Source organism: Triturus cristatus, chromosome 6 (assembly GCF_964204655.1).
Source record: "Triturus cristatus chromosome 6, aTriCri1.1, whole genome shotgun sequence".
NCBI lineage: Eukaryota > Metazoa > Chordata > Amphibia > Caudata > Salamandridae > Triturus > Triturus cristatus.
Genome location: NC_140589.1, coordinates 1,442,467,679 through 1,442,486,489, shown reverse-complemented (window position 1 = coordinate 1,442,486,489; position 18,811 = coordinate 1,442,467,679). Strand labels below are relative to the sequence as shown.

The 18,811-nt window shown below is 49.9% G+C and overlaps 1 protein-coding gene across 1 annotated transcript in view; it reads right to left on the bottom strand.

Moving 5' to 3' along the window:
* Nucleotides 1-1,192: 1,192 nt before the first annotated feature.
* The window catches only part of DNAAF10 (dynein axonemal assembly factor 10), a 98,946-nt gene continuing 81,327 nt past the window's right edge, over nt 1,193-18,811 (bottom strand). Inside the window, exons 7-8 of the mRNA XM_085612504.1 lie at nt 7,577-7,674; nt 1,193-1,679 (exon numbers count right to left, since the gene is read on the bottom strand). Coding sequence (XP_085468630.1) covers nt 1,472-1,679; nt 7,577-7,674 — 306 coding nt within the window. The 3' untranslated portion in view covers nt 1,193-1,471. The remainder of the gene's footprint in view (nt 1,680-7,576; nt 7,675-18,811) is intronic.

Genomic DNA, 18,811 nt, shown 5'->3' with positions numbered 1-18,811 from the left:
GGCTGTGGTGCTTTGGCAACTTTCTTGCATATTCTGTGGGAATGCCCAAAGGTGGAGCGATTCTGGCGTGGTGTGCATGAGGTCCTGCGAGTGGTTACGCGTGTCGCGCTGTTGCCTGAAGCGAGGAGATGCTTGCTGAATGTGTGGGAACCAACTGACTACTCGGTTCCGCAGACGCGGTGGGTGACTCTGGGATACATGATAGCTAAGCGTGACATTGCTCAATTGTGGGGATCCCAGAGGCCCCCGGCGGTGTCGGCCTGGAAAGAACACATGGATTGGTGTATGTTTCGTGAGAAGGTGGTGTATGTGGCGAGGGGTAAGCCTGGGGCGTGGGTGAAAATCTGGGGCCCCTGGAACGCCTATCGCGGGGGTATTTGTGAGCCACCACTGCTGCCGGCTGCCTCACCAGCTCCGTCCCCCTAGCCGACCCCCTCCCCCAGCCACGGGCACGTGGTTCCCCAGTCCTTGATCTGTTCCCATTCCCCTCTTCAGAGTTTGGCGGCTGGTTGGGGTCCCCCACTTAAGGAGCGCGTGCTGTCACTTTGGATTGCGGGTTGCCTTGCGGGTGCGGTTTTTTTGTGTTGTTGTGTTTTTACAAAAAGAAACCGTATTGTGGGCTTGGAGTTATGTGGCCCGCGCTATTGATATCTCCTGATTTACCTTTTTGCACCGCCAAGAGACTTTTTCTGTATGTATGTCATATGCTTCTGCCACTCTAGCGGCCGGCCGGACGGTTGTAGGCCCATACTTGTAACTATTTGAGATTGCAATAAACGGTTTAAAAAAAAAAAAAAAAAAAAAAAATAATGGCATGCATGTTGTAGCGCTGAAGAATAGCACAGTAAGTGCCAGAGTCAAATAAGTAATAGCTGTAAATAAATTAACTGTGTGGTTTATTCTAACAAATACAAAACCTGGATTAATTCTTAGTTTAACAAACTGGCAGGGTGGATATTGAGCTTTAGAATATATGTGTTCCCCAGCTACAGCCATCTCGAATATTCGACTCATACCAGTTGAGAATCTTAGAAAGCATGTAGTGAAATTGACAACTACGTGGGCCACCAATAATCTATGGAACAAAAATAGAGAACTATAAGTAAATAAAATCCTTTGTCCCTTCTCACTATGAAGGACACACGCAGTACAGAAGTAGACTGCGGGACTTTCCTATGACACTATGTATGTGTAAAATATTAAATAAAGGCTTTATTACAAACATCTGTAAAAGTTTGCCCGAAATATACATTTGAAAAAGATCAAAGGAAAACATATTTCCTGGTTATGGTGCTTCCTCTAGGCAGCAAACAAACAAGGTCTCTTTAACGTCCAACTTTCAACGGAGGTATGTACACATTGTAGTTCCGTTTAAAATTAACCAGCATTTAATTTACAGTTACTTAAAAAAATAAGCATCCTTGGATACATTCCAGTCTTTGGTGGCGCTTTCTGTGGACGTTAATCTGCCTTAGACTTTATTAAGTTTAGTCACTATGAGGACTCGCACGGTCTGGTCAAACGACGTGCAGACACACAGCCCTTGTTTGTCCGGACTCCAGTCAATGCTGGCAATGGGCTGTGTGGACAAAGTTACATTCTGTAGAAGAGCGACGGATCCTGCGACACCCTCCTCCATGCCTTCGGAATCTTTCTGCGTCCGCTGAGCGGGATACTCACTGGAAAGGAAGAAAGGGAGAAAGGGAGATCAGAACCACTGAAGGCTGAGTCAGTGTTGCCTTCAGAACCAACATGCAGCAGCTCAAGTGTTCATTCAAGAAGATAAAAACAAGGCAAGCTGTAGAGAGACTGCCGAAGCACATACCTTCATGACAAAGACCTGAAACTTTTTAAAGCAATTAATCCTCAGAATGTGATATCTGTTATGCAACAAACACCAATATGGGCAGCTCAGTGAGGAAGGGCATGAATGCTTCACATAGGTTTGTAATGCTAAATAAAATGACTGAGGAAACACCACAAATCAGTATAATTAAAAATAAACCTGTAATTCTTGTTTTATCACTAGGACAAAACGTCCCATTTACGTTCTTATGAAAGGGTTCATATTCACTTTGCGTGAATATTCATGGTTTTAAGCCACTTAAATTGTTTATCCTTTGGCAGCACACCACTCCAACAGGAAGGTGACAAGAGATGTCAATGCCTGGGTCAGAAATGACTGTGCCTAGGACTAGGCAAAAGGTTTCATATCAGACCATTTGGCACCATGAGGTCCACAGAGTTCAACCAGTTTGGCAACTGTGCAATCCATTAAATGGATACAATCACTCCAAAGATCTAACCGAGTGACTGGCAGGCATGCACTTAGTGCATTAGAAACCACAGGAGTTACAGATTGTAGCACTTTAGCACCAGCCTGAGCGGACACACCATTTCTGGATCTGTAGTATGGAGATGGCTACGCTGGGGTGGAGGACCTAGCAACCAATTTGTTCTTCCTGCTTGAAGCTCTCACTCTAGTGCGGCAGCGGTGAGCGAATGCACTCTGCGCCGCTGAGGAGACTACCACCAGTGAACTCCCTCCAGTGACGGCACATGCTTTAAGTTTTACTGGAAGGGGATAGGAACCTCCGGAAAGTGCATTCAGTCAGCGATCTGCACCAGATCTCACCACAATATTCATTAAAGTCTCGGTCAGGCTGGGCAGAAATCTTAGGTCTGTGGGGGCCAGCTCATACATAAAACACACAATGGCAAAAAACAATACTGTTCGCAATTGTGGCCTGTTGGCTTTGCTAATGGTATTTAACCACACTACACAGCATCACTGATGCTGTGCAGAGCAGCTTAAGACCCCCCCCCCCATAAACCTTTGACGCGGCAACCCGTATCATTTTGTACGGAGCGCACACCACACAAGCGCACACCACACATGCACACACCTACGAAATGACGTAGGCCCCTTTTTTTAGGTCGAGGACTACCGGTCTGCCGAAGGCAGAACCGGAAGTCGGGAGATTTAATGACTTGGAGAAGAGGGGCTTGAACCCGCCCCTCTTCACCCCTATTCTCCATTGGCTGGCCTCTTGAATGCTGGCCAGCCACTGGAGAAGAGGTCAGTCACTCCGATCAGGCCCCGTCTTTTTCGGATCGGGGGGCGTGTTTTTTGCAGAAAGTCTCTTTATCTCCTCCAGCCAATGGCTGGAGGAGAGAAAAGACAAACACGCCCCCGAATCCGAAAATGCCGCTGCCTTTCTCCGAGGCATTTCTGCTCTGCCTCGGAGAAAGGCAGTCGTGTGCTCGTCCGCTCCCCCTTCGTCCGGTTGCTGCTCTGGTCTGCTCACCTCTCCTCACCCGGTCCTGGTTTTGCGCTGGAATGGCTCTGCGGGAGTTGTAAAGGCAGTGTGCTCTCTCGGCTGCAGATGGCCCGTGTGCATGCGGTGTGGTGCCCTGGTACATGCAATACTCAGAGCTCTGCAGTGGCCTCCAGCAGGTCCACTTCCCCGTCTCTCGACAGACTTTCACCCGAAGTGTCTCCTTGGCTGCAGCAGGCAGGGGTGAAGGGACTCCAGGCGGAGCCGGTGACTGTGCGGAACATATGGTATGTATTAGAGCTGAGGAGGGGGAGAGGGCAGGACTGTTTTCCCCTTCTTGTAAAACCATTTAGTTCGCTCAAGGCAGTCATCTGATGCCTGGTGTTGAGTTACACTTTGCTGGAGTGTTTTTTTTGTTCCGATGTTTCATTTTATGTCTGTTTCATTCAAACTAACCGCACACATTGCTCTGGAACTTAATTGTGACCAGGGTGTTGATGTTAACACTTTAACAGACTGATCATTTAAGTGGACCGTGTTTCAGAGCCGTTTTTATTCTGTTACAACACCAGCATTGCTTTCATCTCCTGTATTTCTTAGTCCACCCACTCTCCACGGCCTCATTTTATTTTTTTTGTTACTAAGTAATGAAAATGATTCCCCTGTACCACGTTTGATGCAACCTTGATTCACTCCGTCTGCTTCACACCGTGGACGTGCAAACATGACTACCGCCCGTGTTTAGGCTGTCGGCGTTTACAGACGCACTTAGTATTACTGGGGATATCTATGGTGCAAATCTACCACCAAGGAGCAGCGGGGCATTCTGTGTCACAGGGGTCACATCCCAGTGTGGGCGGGTTAGAGAAACACACACATGTTGATTTACACCGGGCTCTGCAGAAAGGCTAGAGTGCTCGTGCACACAACGACGCCTCGTCTGGGGTAGTGGGCGGCTGGGCGCTATATAAATGCAATCTAAACTCAAAAAGAAGACACTCGCAAAATGGGTGTTTTGGTATGCCGCATGTGTGCTGAAACGTGTTTACGGGCAGGTAACCTGTGCCCAGAGTAAGAAAACTGTTAATGCTCGAATTAGTAGCATCGGGGAAGAGCAAGCTAGATGAAGGGGTAAAGATAGAGAGCGCTTTACCATTGCTGCCTGTGAACCTGACATAACCAGCAGTCTCAATTGACTCATGCCATATTCAAATGTCATTTATTGTATAAATTGCTAACCAAGTTTGTTCTTTAAAATACCCTGAAACTTCTTTCTGAAAATATGTTTTCAAGTAAATTCGATGTTTGGTAAACGCTCATGATTTAGTTCTACGGCAAGTCTCCAGACAGTGGCCAGCCCCCACAGCGCGCCTGTCTGTCCTGTTTTAGATTCAGATGCACAGCACAGTGAGGCCCTGCCAGGCCCCACTTCCGCTTCTGTTCCTTCATTCTTTGGCAGGCGCGAGCCAGAGCTGTTTTCCAGGCAGTTAGCCTTTTGGCTGACTTTCTCCTCTTTGGTGGAAAGAAATGCTGAAATGTGATTTTGTACTGTTTGCAGTACCTCCAAGACGTATTCATTGCAGCAGAGTGTAGCCAAAGGACAGCACTATGTTCCATAGTGTGTTTGTTCTAATGCCTTTTCTCTGATTAGGAGCTTCCGAGATGGAATACTTTTAATTGGAGAGTGCTGGCACTTCTCAAGAGAGACATAATACTTTTAATTGGAGAGTACCGGCACTTCTCAGAAACAAGCACTTGTTCTCATAAGGAAATGGCAGAAATGTAAGGTGCACACTAGCCACCAGCTTTCAGCGCCCTGGCTTTCTTCGCGCATGTCTTGCCACCCCCCTGTGTTCCTCGGTCCTTTTGGCTTTACTCTCCCATCTGGCTTTCATCGCGGCACCTCTCCGTCCCTCCCCCACCACAGAGCACGTCTCACGGCCACGCGTCTTGTTTATTTGGTTACTCGTATTTGTTTAAGCAGTGTTTAAAAAAAGCTGACACCGTTCCCTTTGCAACACTCACTTTTGATACGAGGGCACAGATACCCACATAGGGAGGCAGGTGGAGTGCATTAACTGAGAAGCATGTGCTTAAGCTTAGACTATTCAAGTATATTCATTTGGTTAGTTGGAGAATGCAAGACATTTTTTGAATTATAAGGCATTGAGGGGGTCTGTGATACTAGCATTGGGCTTCTCCCTCACTTAATGATCACCCAATGTGCAAAGTCTTTCTTTATTTTGTTTTAGGCAATTCATACTAAACTCAATTGATAATATTTTGTCTCATCACCCACAGATTGCTAATTGACAAAGTGGGGTTGGAGCATTTACAATGCAATGGTCTCAGCATTGGTAAAGTTAGAGCTATTGGCATTGCTCATGACATTTTTGTTTATGTTTTTTGTTTTTAAAACATTTAAAGAAACGGCATTGTCATGAGCAATGCCAATAGCTCTAACTTTAACAATGCCGAGACCGTTGCATTGTAAATGCTTGTTATTTTCAATTACCTATTCATGTTGGATCGGTGACTAAAGAGAATAAAAGACGCAAAAGTGTTTGTTTGTTTTTAAAAGTGATTACAGTGAGCCGCAGCCTGTGGGGCAACACAGGGAAGGCTGGGAGGGATGAATGTGAAAGCAACATGGGGTTGGGTGGTGGGATAGATAAGAAAGCAATATGGAGAGGGCCGAAGGGATGTGAATGCAGCATGGAGAGAGCAGGAGGAGGGCAGGCAATTGGGAGAAGCACACAGTTCAGCGCAAAAGGGAAGGGGCTGATGGCAGAGCAACACAGAGGGAGAGAAGTGTATGAGGAAGACAGTTCAAAAATAAATACACTCTCCTTGAGTCCTTAATGTAACATTCAGAGTTGCTTACTTTGGAACTGAGGAACAGTGTTCGACTCTCAGCATCGGCTCTGCCCATGCCTAAGTGGTTTGCCCAAAAATCACAAAACGTTAAGCAAGGCAGAGGAACACAAAAAAAAGCCAACAGAAAACAAGCCGATTTACCACATAAAAAAAGGCCAACAGCAAATACGAGCAGGAAACAAAGAAAAAAAATAGTCCCCCAAAACGAACACAAACGCGTAAACATACTGGCAATTGGACGGTGCTCAATGGGAGGAAACGAAACACAAAAAGGAGGGACAAAAAGGAAGGCTTAACCAGTAGCAAGCAAGCATTTTTGAAGGGCAATCAAAGAGACGAATAAAAAGGCAATGGGCGGGCTGTAATCTCACAGAGCGGAAATATTATGTCTTGAAGAGACAGTGTATGCCCTGCCTAGGCTTGACCTAAAAATAGTGGAAGTTGGAATCATGCCAACTAGAATTTCTCCACACAGTAGTTATTTGCAAAAGGTTCTAGGGGGGCTTCTGGGGCAGTTGATAACACTGAAGAGAGGGCAAGAGAGTGCAAAGGCATAAAAAGGGGAATAATGGAATTGGGGCGTAGGAGGGGTATTGGGCAGTGTGGTGGACTAGAAAACACCACTCCATTGTGGATGTAAAAAGCTTCAGCTTTCTAGAGGTACTGTGTGAGACTCCGATTTTTGAGATGGCAAGTAGTGCATACTGAATGAAGAGGCAAGAACAGCAGTTCATTTTGCAACAATTTAACATGTGCTACAATGTATTTATTTGAGAAGTTTTATATAGCGCTGGCTAGACCTGGAGGTATCAGAGCGCTTTACATAAGGATTTGTGAGGTTACATGGTAAACAGTTACTGGAGCATGGCAATACATACTAAAAAAACAAAACAGCAATGGTACATTGGTACACGATACAAGACGAATGTGGCATGGGAGGAAGAGGGGTGAGGTAAGGGATAAGAGGTAGTGGTAGAGACGAGGAGAACTATGTCCAAGGTCCAGCGGGGTAGGTGACAGCCAAGGGGGTGACCCAGAGTCGATCTCCTCTATAGCTGTCTAGGCAGCTCCACCGGACATCGGCCATTGTTAATCCGTCTCTTTGCGCTTAGGAGTTTGTGTAAAATTTAGTTTGTGGGGGAGGCTCAGGCTAACTCTTTTCTTGCATTCTCTATACATTCTTATACAATTGGTATGAGAGAGTCGAATACAAGGATGGATGAGCCCATGAGCGTTGGGGAAGGGCTCGTTTGTAAGATGGTCAGAGCTAAAACTTAAGCCTTATTTATCAAAGTATTTCCTCATAGACACAAAATGGGAAAACCTATTGATTACACCAGGCCCATACTTTTTTCGTATTTTACATTTTAATGAAACTACTTGAAAGTTACAGAGAAATAATGTAAGAGTAAAGTACTCACTACTTCCAAAGATGCAGACTCCCAGCTCCTCCTGTTGTCATAAATATATCTCTGTTCTGTGGCAGGTGGCGAACTTGCCAAACGGTGGATTTGTGAGCCTAAATGATACAAGAATACATTTTGTTCTGTAATGTGCATTAATATCCCTACTAATTCCTTTTATTCGTCAGCTTACCAATACAACAAATCAGTCTGTGTCTGCACCACTTTGCATCAGTTCAATCAGCGTCCATTGATTCAGACAGACACATTTTCAACATCCATGTTAATTAATGAGTTTTGTCTTTCAACTACCCAACAACAGGCAGAACACATCTCGTCCAATTTAAGCTGATATATTTATGTACAAACCAATGCTACTGCTTGACTATCTTTGTCGTAACTAATCCAAACTTGACAAGAAGAGGGAATGTGAGAATATAACCGTAGTCAAAATAAAGAAACTACAATTTGAGAACATATAGATATGCCAATTAAAAGCACAAGTGATATTTTAGTTCAGTATTTTATCAATCACTCGCCCAGCATATTACTGCCCTTCCTTGACAAACTATCAAAATTAGCACTTACTTATCAGCTACTTTGTCTTTCGTGGAACCTCTACGAATGCAGTAAACGGTCACACCATTTTGGGCTATTTAAATGCTCCCAAAATCGTGACATAGATCATGTACATCTGAGGTTTTTCCACCTTTTTAAATGTCCTACTTGACCAGTTGAAATTCCACCTGTCAAGTGTGCATCAATGTAATTCGGACCTCCACATCTTCCATATTTTTTTTTTTTTAAATATGAAACACAAATATCTCTTACACCATAATTAAACATATATTTTCAATTTGAAGTGAAATGCTTAGATTTTCACTGAATTTGTATTGTTTGGGATCATTTGGGGGAATAGCTCTTCCAATGTAGCTGGTCTGTAAGAAGGAGATTTCTTGCTCACAAGATCTTGAACGTTAGTTACAAGGAAGTGATTTTTACCACAAATGGTGCTTTTAGATTCTTGGATGTGCCTATCTTCACGAGAGACCAGACTCCATCATTTTGAAGGAAAGAAAGGGGCAGAGAGGCTAATACTTGCCTCAGTTTCAGGATTTACCATTTTTTCACTCCCCAGCAGATGCTTTCTCCACAACTTTGAGGAGATGCATTTAGTGGACCCTTCAGTGAGGCCTGTTCTGTTATCACCAACAGTGACTAGCACCACCAATGCAGGTGAGTGAGAGGCAACCAGCTAACAGGAGCAGTGATCAAAGGTAACAGTAGTTGAGAAGCTCCTTCCACTTCCTCTACCACTTCCTTCTCAGACACATCTGCCCCTCACACGGATATCTCTTTAAAGTGAAGGTATATTGCGGTTTCCTCATAAAACAGGCTATCCTGCCCTCAACAGTAGAGCTGGCACCTATGCCCCCTCACAAGACAGGTAGCATCATAATTTCCTCAGTTACAGAGCAGGCACCACCACACAGGACAGCAGTACAACATTCCATGACAGGACATGCACCACTACTGCTCGCTTACAAGGCAGACACACCCTTGCCTCCACACTGGGTATGCAGGCCACCAGCTAGCACCCTCACATGGAAAAAAAGCAAAATGACCTTGCTACATGACAGGCAGCACTGATGCCTACTCAGAGGGCAAGCAGACAAACTGTCTCTCAGGGGAGAGAGTACTACTACTCACCCACAGCCTTCACTGCTTTCTCACAGAGAAAGCGACAATACCCAATACTTTGTTTGATCATGGGCAAAACACTATTTCCCTATGGCTCAGGTCCTGTGTCTGCCACAATTCGGGAGGTGCTTGGAGGGAATTTATTTTAGTGTGCTCATTGCTCCTCACATAAAACTGTATCACTCTGATGTAAGGCCATGTGGACCACAACATTGCACTGGGAACGGTCTGTGGTTCTGGATGCATATGCTCCACTTTGCTACTTTTGTGCCAGTGCCACAGCTTTCCTTCTGTACGGTCTTACTTTCACAGGAACAAAGAGAGGACTTGGACAATTTTAGAGGTTGTGTGATGGCTAGGCAATGGGAATGGGGTGGAATTGGAGCAGCGAAGGATGTTAGTTACGAGTGTTGTAAATACTGAAGATACTGCAAAAAATGCATTGGAATAATACGAAGGTTTTCGAGAAGACTTGGGAAACTACACCTTCCGTAATTGTTTTTGTGCTGCTATGTTTATTCACTGAATTTCAAACATACAGAAAACACTGGAGAATACTCCAGCAGAATTCACAATAGTAAAAAGAGGAAATTATAATCATACATAGTTGATTTCCAGCTATATTTACTTTTACTGGGTTTTTTGTACGTAAAGTGCAAACTACCTGCTTGCAGAGCAGGTGGTAAGTTGCCCTTGGGGCAGAGGACAGAGGAAGACCTAGTTCTTTCAAACTACTCTGGACAACAAGAGAGCAGCATAAGTGAAGTTTTGTAACTGGAAATACTGACTTCTAAGTGTTCGTCTTTCTGACTTTCACATCTGCATGTCGGGGTAAGGCAGCAGAGGGCTTTTGAAAGAACAATGATTTTGGAGCAGTGTGTTGGAGGAAGGTTTGTTTCACCCACAGAGGTGGAGTCCACATGTTACATCTGTAAATTCAACAGAGGACCTCAAAACTTCTATGTAATGAAATCCTAGATTCTAGGTCTTGGAACCCACTGGTAGAGTCTCAGTATATGGAAGTGGGATTTTATTCTCCGGTAACTAGAAATAAGACAACAATCACTGCTTTGAACCTTCTGAAAGTGGTCAGATTGGTAATTGGGTCAGTCGTGGCATAGTGTGTGGGGCATTTTAAAACTCTGCATTTTCATCTATAAGCATACACGCTATGTAAACCACCTTGGTAGAAAACCTATTCAAGAGTGAACTTCCGGGGGAGGAGCCTAGCGCGCAACCAAGATGGCCGCGTAGGTGCGAGGCTCCCGAGGACCTCCGCGACCTCCTACATAAATCCTGGCGGAATCCTGTCCTAGATGAGGGGACTGTGTTTGTGAACTCGAGCTGAGGTGACGCCCGTTTTCCGTTTTCAATTCGGACTTCGGACACCGGCGGGAGCACCGATTGAGGTTTGCGGCCTTCTCCACACCGGCCCCCCGTACTGGAGTTGTGGGGCGATCCGGCGACAAGTTGAACAACAGCGGCGGGCAAGGCTGGGCGACTCGCGTACCCCGCACTTTCACTTTCGCTTTTGCGCCCTCCTTGCTGCCAGGCGAGGTGGAGTTGCGGAGCGGTGTGCGGTGGTGTGGCCTCGTTGGGGTGCCCTGCCGGCCCGCCGGCTGCGGTCTGTCCTGCGGAGCGGTGGTCGCCCCCCCCGGAGCCCTTGAACGGGATTGTCTACCCCCTTTTTGAGGAGATTGGCTCGATTTGGGGACCGCGACCATGGCCACAAAACAAGATGGCGACCGGGCTAAGGTGAAGTCGACCCGTCGTGGCGCGGCCCATCAATCCAACAACATGGACCGCTACACCCTCCAGAAGGGATCTCCAGAGGCGCTGCGTAGGTCCCCTACGGGCCCGACTGATGCTCCTGCTCTGCCCACGGACCTGACCCTCCGAGACGTCATGGGCGCCATCGCCGAGATGAAGGCCTCGGTGGACCAGCGCTTTGACACTCTGGCGCAGAAGATCGACTCGGTCCTCGTGGACGTGGGCCTCGTGAGAGCCGATCTGTCAAAAACAAATGACCGGGTCGATTCTTTGGCCCACTCTACCTCGGGCCTCACATCTGACGTGGCGGCCCTCCAACAGGAGGTGCGCAGGCTTGGCCAGGCGAGCGCCCTGATGAATCGTCGACTGGAGGATTCCGAGGGTCGGGCCCGGAGAAACAACGTCCGCATTATCGGGGTGCCGGAGGGACGCGAGGCAGAGGCAGCGGATCTGTTTGTGGAGGACCTGGTCCTCACCCATCTTCAGCCTCGGGGGCTGAGTAAATTCTTTGCAGTGGAACGTGCCCACAGGGTCCCCGGGGGTAGGCCTAAGGCCGGAGCCCCTCCGAGGCATCTCATCGCCCGGATCTTCAATTTTCGGGACAGAGACGCTATCCTGCAGACTTCCAGGCTACAAGGGCCGGTCAAACTTGACAACATGGATATAAATTTCTATCCTGACTTTACTCCGGCGGTCCAAAAGCAGAGACTGAGCTTTCTCGGTGTCAAACGTCGCCTACGGGACCTGAATCTCAAATATGCGATGCTTTTTCCGGCTAAGCTGAGGGTGGAGGTGGATGGCCGCACGCACTTTTTTGATCGTCCCGAGGCGGCCGGGGACTGGCTGGACACTTTGCCTGGAGATCGGGGCCGGGGGGGTGGGGGGGGGAGCGGTTGGTGGGGAGGGCCCGCAGGATCAGGACTGAGGGACTAATGGTAGGCCTTGCTCTCGACTGTGTTATTGTCACCATTGACTGTTAGGGTAAGTTCCCCTCCTGTGGAGGTCGTGTGGGGTCTCTTGGGGGATCTCCCTCCTCCTCTGGGGGACTAGTTAGTTTTCTTCTCTATGGGGCGACAGGCACACTGCACTTTGGGGGGGCTGTTTGGGCTCATGCAGGGGTGCAGGGTGGGAGGAGTTCTGTTGGGATGGGTGGGTTGGGGTGGGGTGTGGTTCGTTTCTACCGCAAGGCAAACCCTTCATTGTATTGGTGTTTTTGAGATGCTCTCGGGGGGACAAATGATGGCTTCTGTATGTGATGGGGGGTAGGGACCTGACTTTGTTGTCCTGGAACGTTAACGGACTGGGTGATAGGATTAAGCGGGGTGTGGTCCTGCAATATCTGAAACGGATTTCGCCTGATGTGGTCTTTCTGCAGGAGACACACCTCATTGGTAACTCCTTTTGTGCCATGAACCGACGTGGCTATCATTTGGTAGCCCACTCGGGCTTCACATCCGGCTCACGAGGGGTGGGCATTATGGTCAAGACCTCGCTCCCGCTAGAAATAGACGAGGTGCGCCATGATGAGAGGGGACGCTACACAGTCTTGGTGGGGAGAATGGAGGGCAAGGTAGTCGTCTTTGTCTCAGTGTACGTCCCACCGGGGTTACAGTCCACCACCTTTGCGGACCTGGGACGCCTCCTGCTTGACCTTCCGGGGGGGCTTCTGGTGGTTGGGGGGGACTTCAATGCGGTGGCTTCTGGGACTATGGATCGTTATCCCCCTAGGGACCTCCCCCGGGCACAAGCGTGGCTGTCTGGCCTTTTAGACACACTGGGATTGGTGGACTGCTGGCGTTTAAAGCATCCCACTCAGCTGCAGTACACCTTCCATTCGGGTGCCCATGGTAGCCTTTCGCGGCTTGATCATGTCCTTGTCCCTGCGGCCTATGCTGGGAGGGTGGGGGAGGTACGCCATCTGGCGCGGGGTATTTCAGATCACTCCCCACTCCTGTTGCACTTTGATGTCTTCCCGAGGGGGGAGGGCAGGGTAGCTCCAATCAATGCTTGGTACCTGCGCGACCCCACTATTCGTGCTGACTTGATCAAATCCTAGCAACGGTATTTTGAGGAGAATGTGGGGTCTGTCCCGTCGGCCATCTCCCTGTGGGAGGCTTTCAAGACAGTAATTAGAGGGGAGGCCCTCTCCTTTATTTCCCATGCCCGGAGGCGCGCACAGGAGGAGGTGACCCGGGTGGAGGCCGAAATTGCCGAATTGGAGGGTGATCTGGGGGGTGGGGTGACTGACGCTGCGCTGCACGTTCTCCACCTTAAGCAGGCGGCCTATAGGTCCCTCGTCACGGAGGCGGCCAGGGGCCTCAGCAGAGAGCAACAGGGGCGATTGTATGATGTGGGTGATAAGGCCGGCAAGTTGATTGCGTGGTTGGACAAGAAGGAGAGAGCTAGTCGTGTGGTCCCGCTGATTGAGAGAATGGATGGTGTACGTGTTACTGAGCCGGAAGGCATTGTCGCTTGCTTCGCGGATTATTTCCGCGAGGTATATTCCCCGGTTTCTCCCTGCCCGGAGGAGGATTCCCATGCCCTGCTGCGTGACATCGCGCTGCCCTCCCTCTCCATGGAGGACAGGGAGTTGATGGATGCCGCCCCCACCTCGGACGAGATTGCCCTCGCCATCCGCTCGGTCGCCTCTGGCAAGGCCATGGGCCCGAACGGCATTCCTATTGAGCTGTATAAGCTGCGACCGGATGTACTGGCACCCCACCTCCGCGCAATGTTCCTTGCGGCCCACTCGCGGGGCTCCCTCCCGCCGGACCAGCGTCTGGCTACCATCGTGGTTATCCACAAGGAGGGGAGACCGCGAGACCGGGTTACGTCCTACCGGCCTATCTCGCTCTTGAACGCGGAGCCTAAAATCCTCGCCAAGGTGCTCGCCAACCGGCTGGTCGGCGTGGTGGGCGACTTGGTCCACCAAGACCAGTCCGGCTTTATTCCCCATCGCAATACGGCCCTTAATCTGCGGCGCTTGCACGGGGTGCTCGCGCGTGTTCCGTACGTGCGGGAGCCGGCCATCTTGGCGTCCTTGGACGCCACCATGGCGTTCGACACGCTCGATTGGCCATACATCTGGGCGATGCTGGCGAAATTTGGATTTGGCCTGGGATTCATCAGTTGGGTCAAATTGTTGTACTCGGACCCATTGGCACAGGTGGTGGTGAATGGTCGAGTCTCGGCCCCATTCGTGCTGGGACGGGGCACGCGACAGGGTTGTCCCCTGTCGCCGCTCCTGTTTGCACTGGCCTTGGAACCCCTGGCGGAGTGGCTGCGGTGGCACCCTTCTATCCGTGGTCTCCGTTGGACCCCCGAGTATGAGGACCGCGTGTCCCTCTATGCTGACGATATCCTCTTGTACTTAGCCTCCCCGCGCAAATCACTGATTGTCCTGGTTGATGTTCTGCGCTCCTTTGGCCGTAATTCAGGCCTTGTCATCAATTGGGCTAAATCCTGTGTCTATGTGCTTTCCGGGGAGGCTCCTGTCCTCCCTCGGGGCTGTCCGATCCAGATTGCCTCGCAGGGATTTCGATACCTGGGGGTCTATATTACGCTGGACCCGGTGGCCCGCTACGAGCGAAATTTGCTTCCCCCCCCTCCAGCGCTTGAAGGAGGACGTCGCGCGTTGGCGGCGCTTGCCGCTTTCACCGCTCGGCCGGGCGGCATTGTTCAAGATGATGTCATTGCCGCGTTTTCTGTACGCTCTCCAGAACACTATGGACTTGGTCCCGGCGCGCTACTTCCGTGAAGTGGAAAGTCTACAGCGCCGTCTGTTCTGGGACGGGAGGCCGCGCATAGCCCTGGCAAAGTTGACGCTCCCGTGGTACGACGGAGGGATTGCCCTCCCGGATATTAAGCGGTATTACTGGGCCTCCCAGTTAGCTGCAATTAATCACGGCTTCTATGGGCCCGCCCTCAACCCGGCATTTGAAATGGACAAAATGCTCCTGCCCGGTGGCGACTACAACCGAGCGTTCTACACTAGCGTGCCCGATTCCCGCTTGACGGGACCCACGCGTGTCATGGTGCGAGTATGGCACGCGGCTAATGCAGCTATGGGATGGAAGGACCGTTTGACCCGGGCGTCACCGTTGTATGCGTCGGAGAGGTTGGGCTCTTTGTGGACCTCGAAGGGCTTTGAGAGGTGGGACACGATAGGCATCAGTACAGTGGGGGATCTCTGGACGAGGGGAGGATTCAAAACATTCGAGACGCTGCAGGCGGAGTTTCAGCTGCAGGGCAGTGAATACTTTCGCTACCTGCAGGTCCGTCACGCACTGGGGTCCGTCTTCCCAGACGTGGCCTCCATCCCGGAGTCCTCCCCCCTGGAGGATAGAGTGCTAGATGGCCACGTTCCGGAGAGCACGATCTCGCTCATTTACAAGAAATTGATAAATGACCGCTCGGGCTTACTGACTGGCCTCCGCGAGGCTTGGGTTGCCGATGGGCTGGAGCTGGACGACGAGGACTGGATTTCCGCGGTGGCCTCTCCGAAGGAGGTGGCCATCCCGGCTCGCCTTCGCTTCGTCCAGCTTAAGATACTCCACCGGGTGTATATGACGGGGCCAAGGCTTCTGCGTATGGGCTATGCCGAGGATGGGTTGTGTAAGCGAGAGTGTGGTGCTTTGGCGACTTTTTTGCACATTCTGTGGGAATGTCCGAGGGTGGAGCGATTCTGGCGTGGTGTGCATGAGGTCCTGCGAGCGGTTACGCATGTCGCGCTGTTGCCTGAAGCGAGGAGATGCTTGCTGAATGTGTGGGAACCGACCGACTACTCGGTTCCGCAGACGCGATGGGTGACTCTGGGATATATGATAGCTAAGCGTGATATTGCTCAACTGTGGGGATCCCAGAGGCCCCCGGCGGTGTCGGCCTGGAAAGAACACATGGATTGGTGCATGTTCCGAGAAAAGGTGGTGTATGTGGCGCGGGGTAAGCCTGGGGCATGGGTGAAGATATGGGGCCCCTGGAACGCCTACCGCGGGGGTATTTGCGAGCCGCCGTTGTTGCCTCCCGCTTCACCAGCTCCATCCCCCTAGATGGCCCCCTCCCTCAGCCCCGGGCACAGTGTTCTCCCAGTCCCGGATCTGTTTCCCTTCCCCTCTCTGGATTTCTTTGGATGGTTGGAGTTCCCCACTTGAGGAGCACATGTCGTCACTTTCGATCGCGGGTTGCCTTGCGGGTGTGGTTTTATGTTGTTGTGTTGTATAAAATGAAACCGTACTGTGGGCTCAGAGTCACGTGGCCCACGTTGTTGATACCTCCTGCTTTAGCGTCTCTGCAAAGCCAAGTGCCTCATTGTATGTAAGTCATTTGCTTCTGTCACTTTAGCGGCCGGCCGGAAGGTTGTAGGCCCATACATGTATATACTTGAGATTGCAATAAACGGTTTAAAAAAAAAAAAAAAAGAGTGAACTTCCATACACAAGACTTAGGAATACATAAATAAACCAGAGGAACACACTCTTCTCTTACATCTTTTTAATGTTTTGAGCAATCTCAAAAAGTGGTCTCAAAAAGTTCTGTAAATGAAAACATTATTTATCAAAAGGTTTTCTGTCGTGGATTGATTGCCAAGAGGTCAATATCAGGTAGCATTTAATCACTATATCAGTTTTAGAAAGAGCAGTGGTCTGCCTGAATGCTAGAGTAGACTACTGCGGAAGCTCCCTGCGACAGCAAAACAATTAGGTAAAATCCTCCTATAATCCAGACCAAATACCACTGAAAACCCCAAATTAATATTAATGTGCACCTGAGGAATCTAGAGAGCGGTGATAGTCCCTTGTCCGAAGGACGCTTCCCTGAGAGGAGTCCACAGCGACGAGCCAGTCGGCACCAGGTGACGTCCGAGAAGAAATCCGCCCAGAAGCTCCGGAACTCCGGCAAGTCAGAAACTCTGACCGAGGTGGGGATCGAAGAGACGGGGTTGACCCGGGGAAACGACTCCTAGTGCCAGAACTTCAGAGGAGCCATGCCGAGAAGGAGTGTACCGGCCTGGACATTGTGAGAAGCCGAGGTACCAGGGCCTTTGCTCGCCCGATGCCCGCTTTCCTAATCCTGCCTCTCCATGGAAGTGGAAGCGGGGATTTCTCTCCCCAACAACAGGGATCGGTCGGAGGAGCGGAGTCAGTGGGGCCGCGATGCGACGGATGTGCTGGCGCACGTCTTAGACCTTGAGCCTCGCCCACAAGGGAACAACAGAATATCAGCAGTCCCTGGACCTACCGACGGAGGTACGGGAGCTCCCGGAGCCAGGCGGATGGCCTGAGAGGGACCCCCCCCTGACAGACTTCCCGCCATTCTTCAGAAGAGCTGCATAAAGACGGAGAAGTCGGCACGGTACACATGGTGAATGAGGGGTTTTGCATGGCGGCCCGGTGCAGAGTTCAGAGAGGGCTTGCCAGGCGACCCAAGATCAGGGATGTGACTGTGTAATATGGTAAGCCATAAGGGGCCACAGAAGAGGTCTCATCGGACAGAAGAAGATTGAGAAGCAGGGCCACGGTAGGGCTCTCTGGGGAGGCAGTAACTGTGAAAGCAGAGAGGAGCTAGCCCAGTCCCACTCATAACCTATGTTGCTTAACACACAGTGGCACGGGTGGACGGTTGGGCATAAGCATAATAGCCCAATAATCCAAAATCACTTGTAAGCCACGGAGGAGGGAAAACAGGGAGAATCAAGCAGCCAAGACCACGCACCATCCCTCCTTGGACAGAGATACGTACTAAAAAGTTGGGCACCCACCAGAGGCAGGATCAGTGAACACATGTGAGCAGGCATTGTGGCCCAGAGGTTAGGAAGGCTATACAACATATAGAGAACTCCGAGCAGCAAAAAAGATACAAACTACTATAATCGCTCGTCGTGTACCTCAAGTACGGGATTATTAAGCACATAGGGGCAGTATTTGGAAAGTTAGCTACAGAGGGGCTACAGTGGATCAATCCAGAAACTCAGTTATCGACGGGATCTCAACACTACAACTTAAGTCTCCAACATGGATCAATCATGGTGAAAGATTAGGGCACCAAGTCGCAGACTAACAAGATAATTAACTACACCATGCCCCTCCTACATGTTCAAGAGAATCGGGCGGAGAGTGGGACGGGGAGCGACAATGGAGGCCTTCGGAGCAACAAGGAGCCTCCCTCATTGCTAGACGTATTACAAGCAATCCAGTCAACACGTGAAGACATGGTGCACAGAATAGACGCAGTGACCACTGACGTCAACCTACTACACTGTGATTTAAGGAAGGCGGCGAACAGGGTCACTACCACCAAGGAAAATGTAACCATACTACAAACCAAGATGCGTACCCTCAGAGACACAGTCATAGCGCTCCAGAAAAGAGTAGTGAACTTGGATGAAAAAGCGGAGGACTCTGAAGGGAGGTCTAGGAGGAATAATCTCTGATTTGAGGGTTTTCAGGAATGAGCGGAGGGCCACTTTCAATCGACCTGCAGATTGCTGCAGTTTCCTCTGCCTGTTTTTCCATCTGACGTCTTAGCAGTGGATTCCCTGCCTCATGCAATATGTGTGGGGTCGGCTGTTTCTGTGCTTGTAGGCTTATGTCTCATCTACGGGATTTCGCTAACTATTGTCTTCTTAAGAGTTTCCCAAGATATGTAGAAGTATCGTAGAAATTGCTATTATGCCCACGGATTTGTCTCTGCCACGCTTATGTTCTATCCCATCTTCTGTAGGATTTAGTTTAAGAAGCAACTACCCAGGGAGATATCTTTGGGCCCAATATCTCTGGCGTTTGA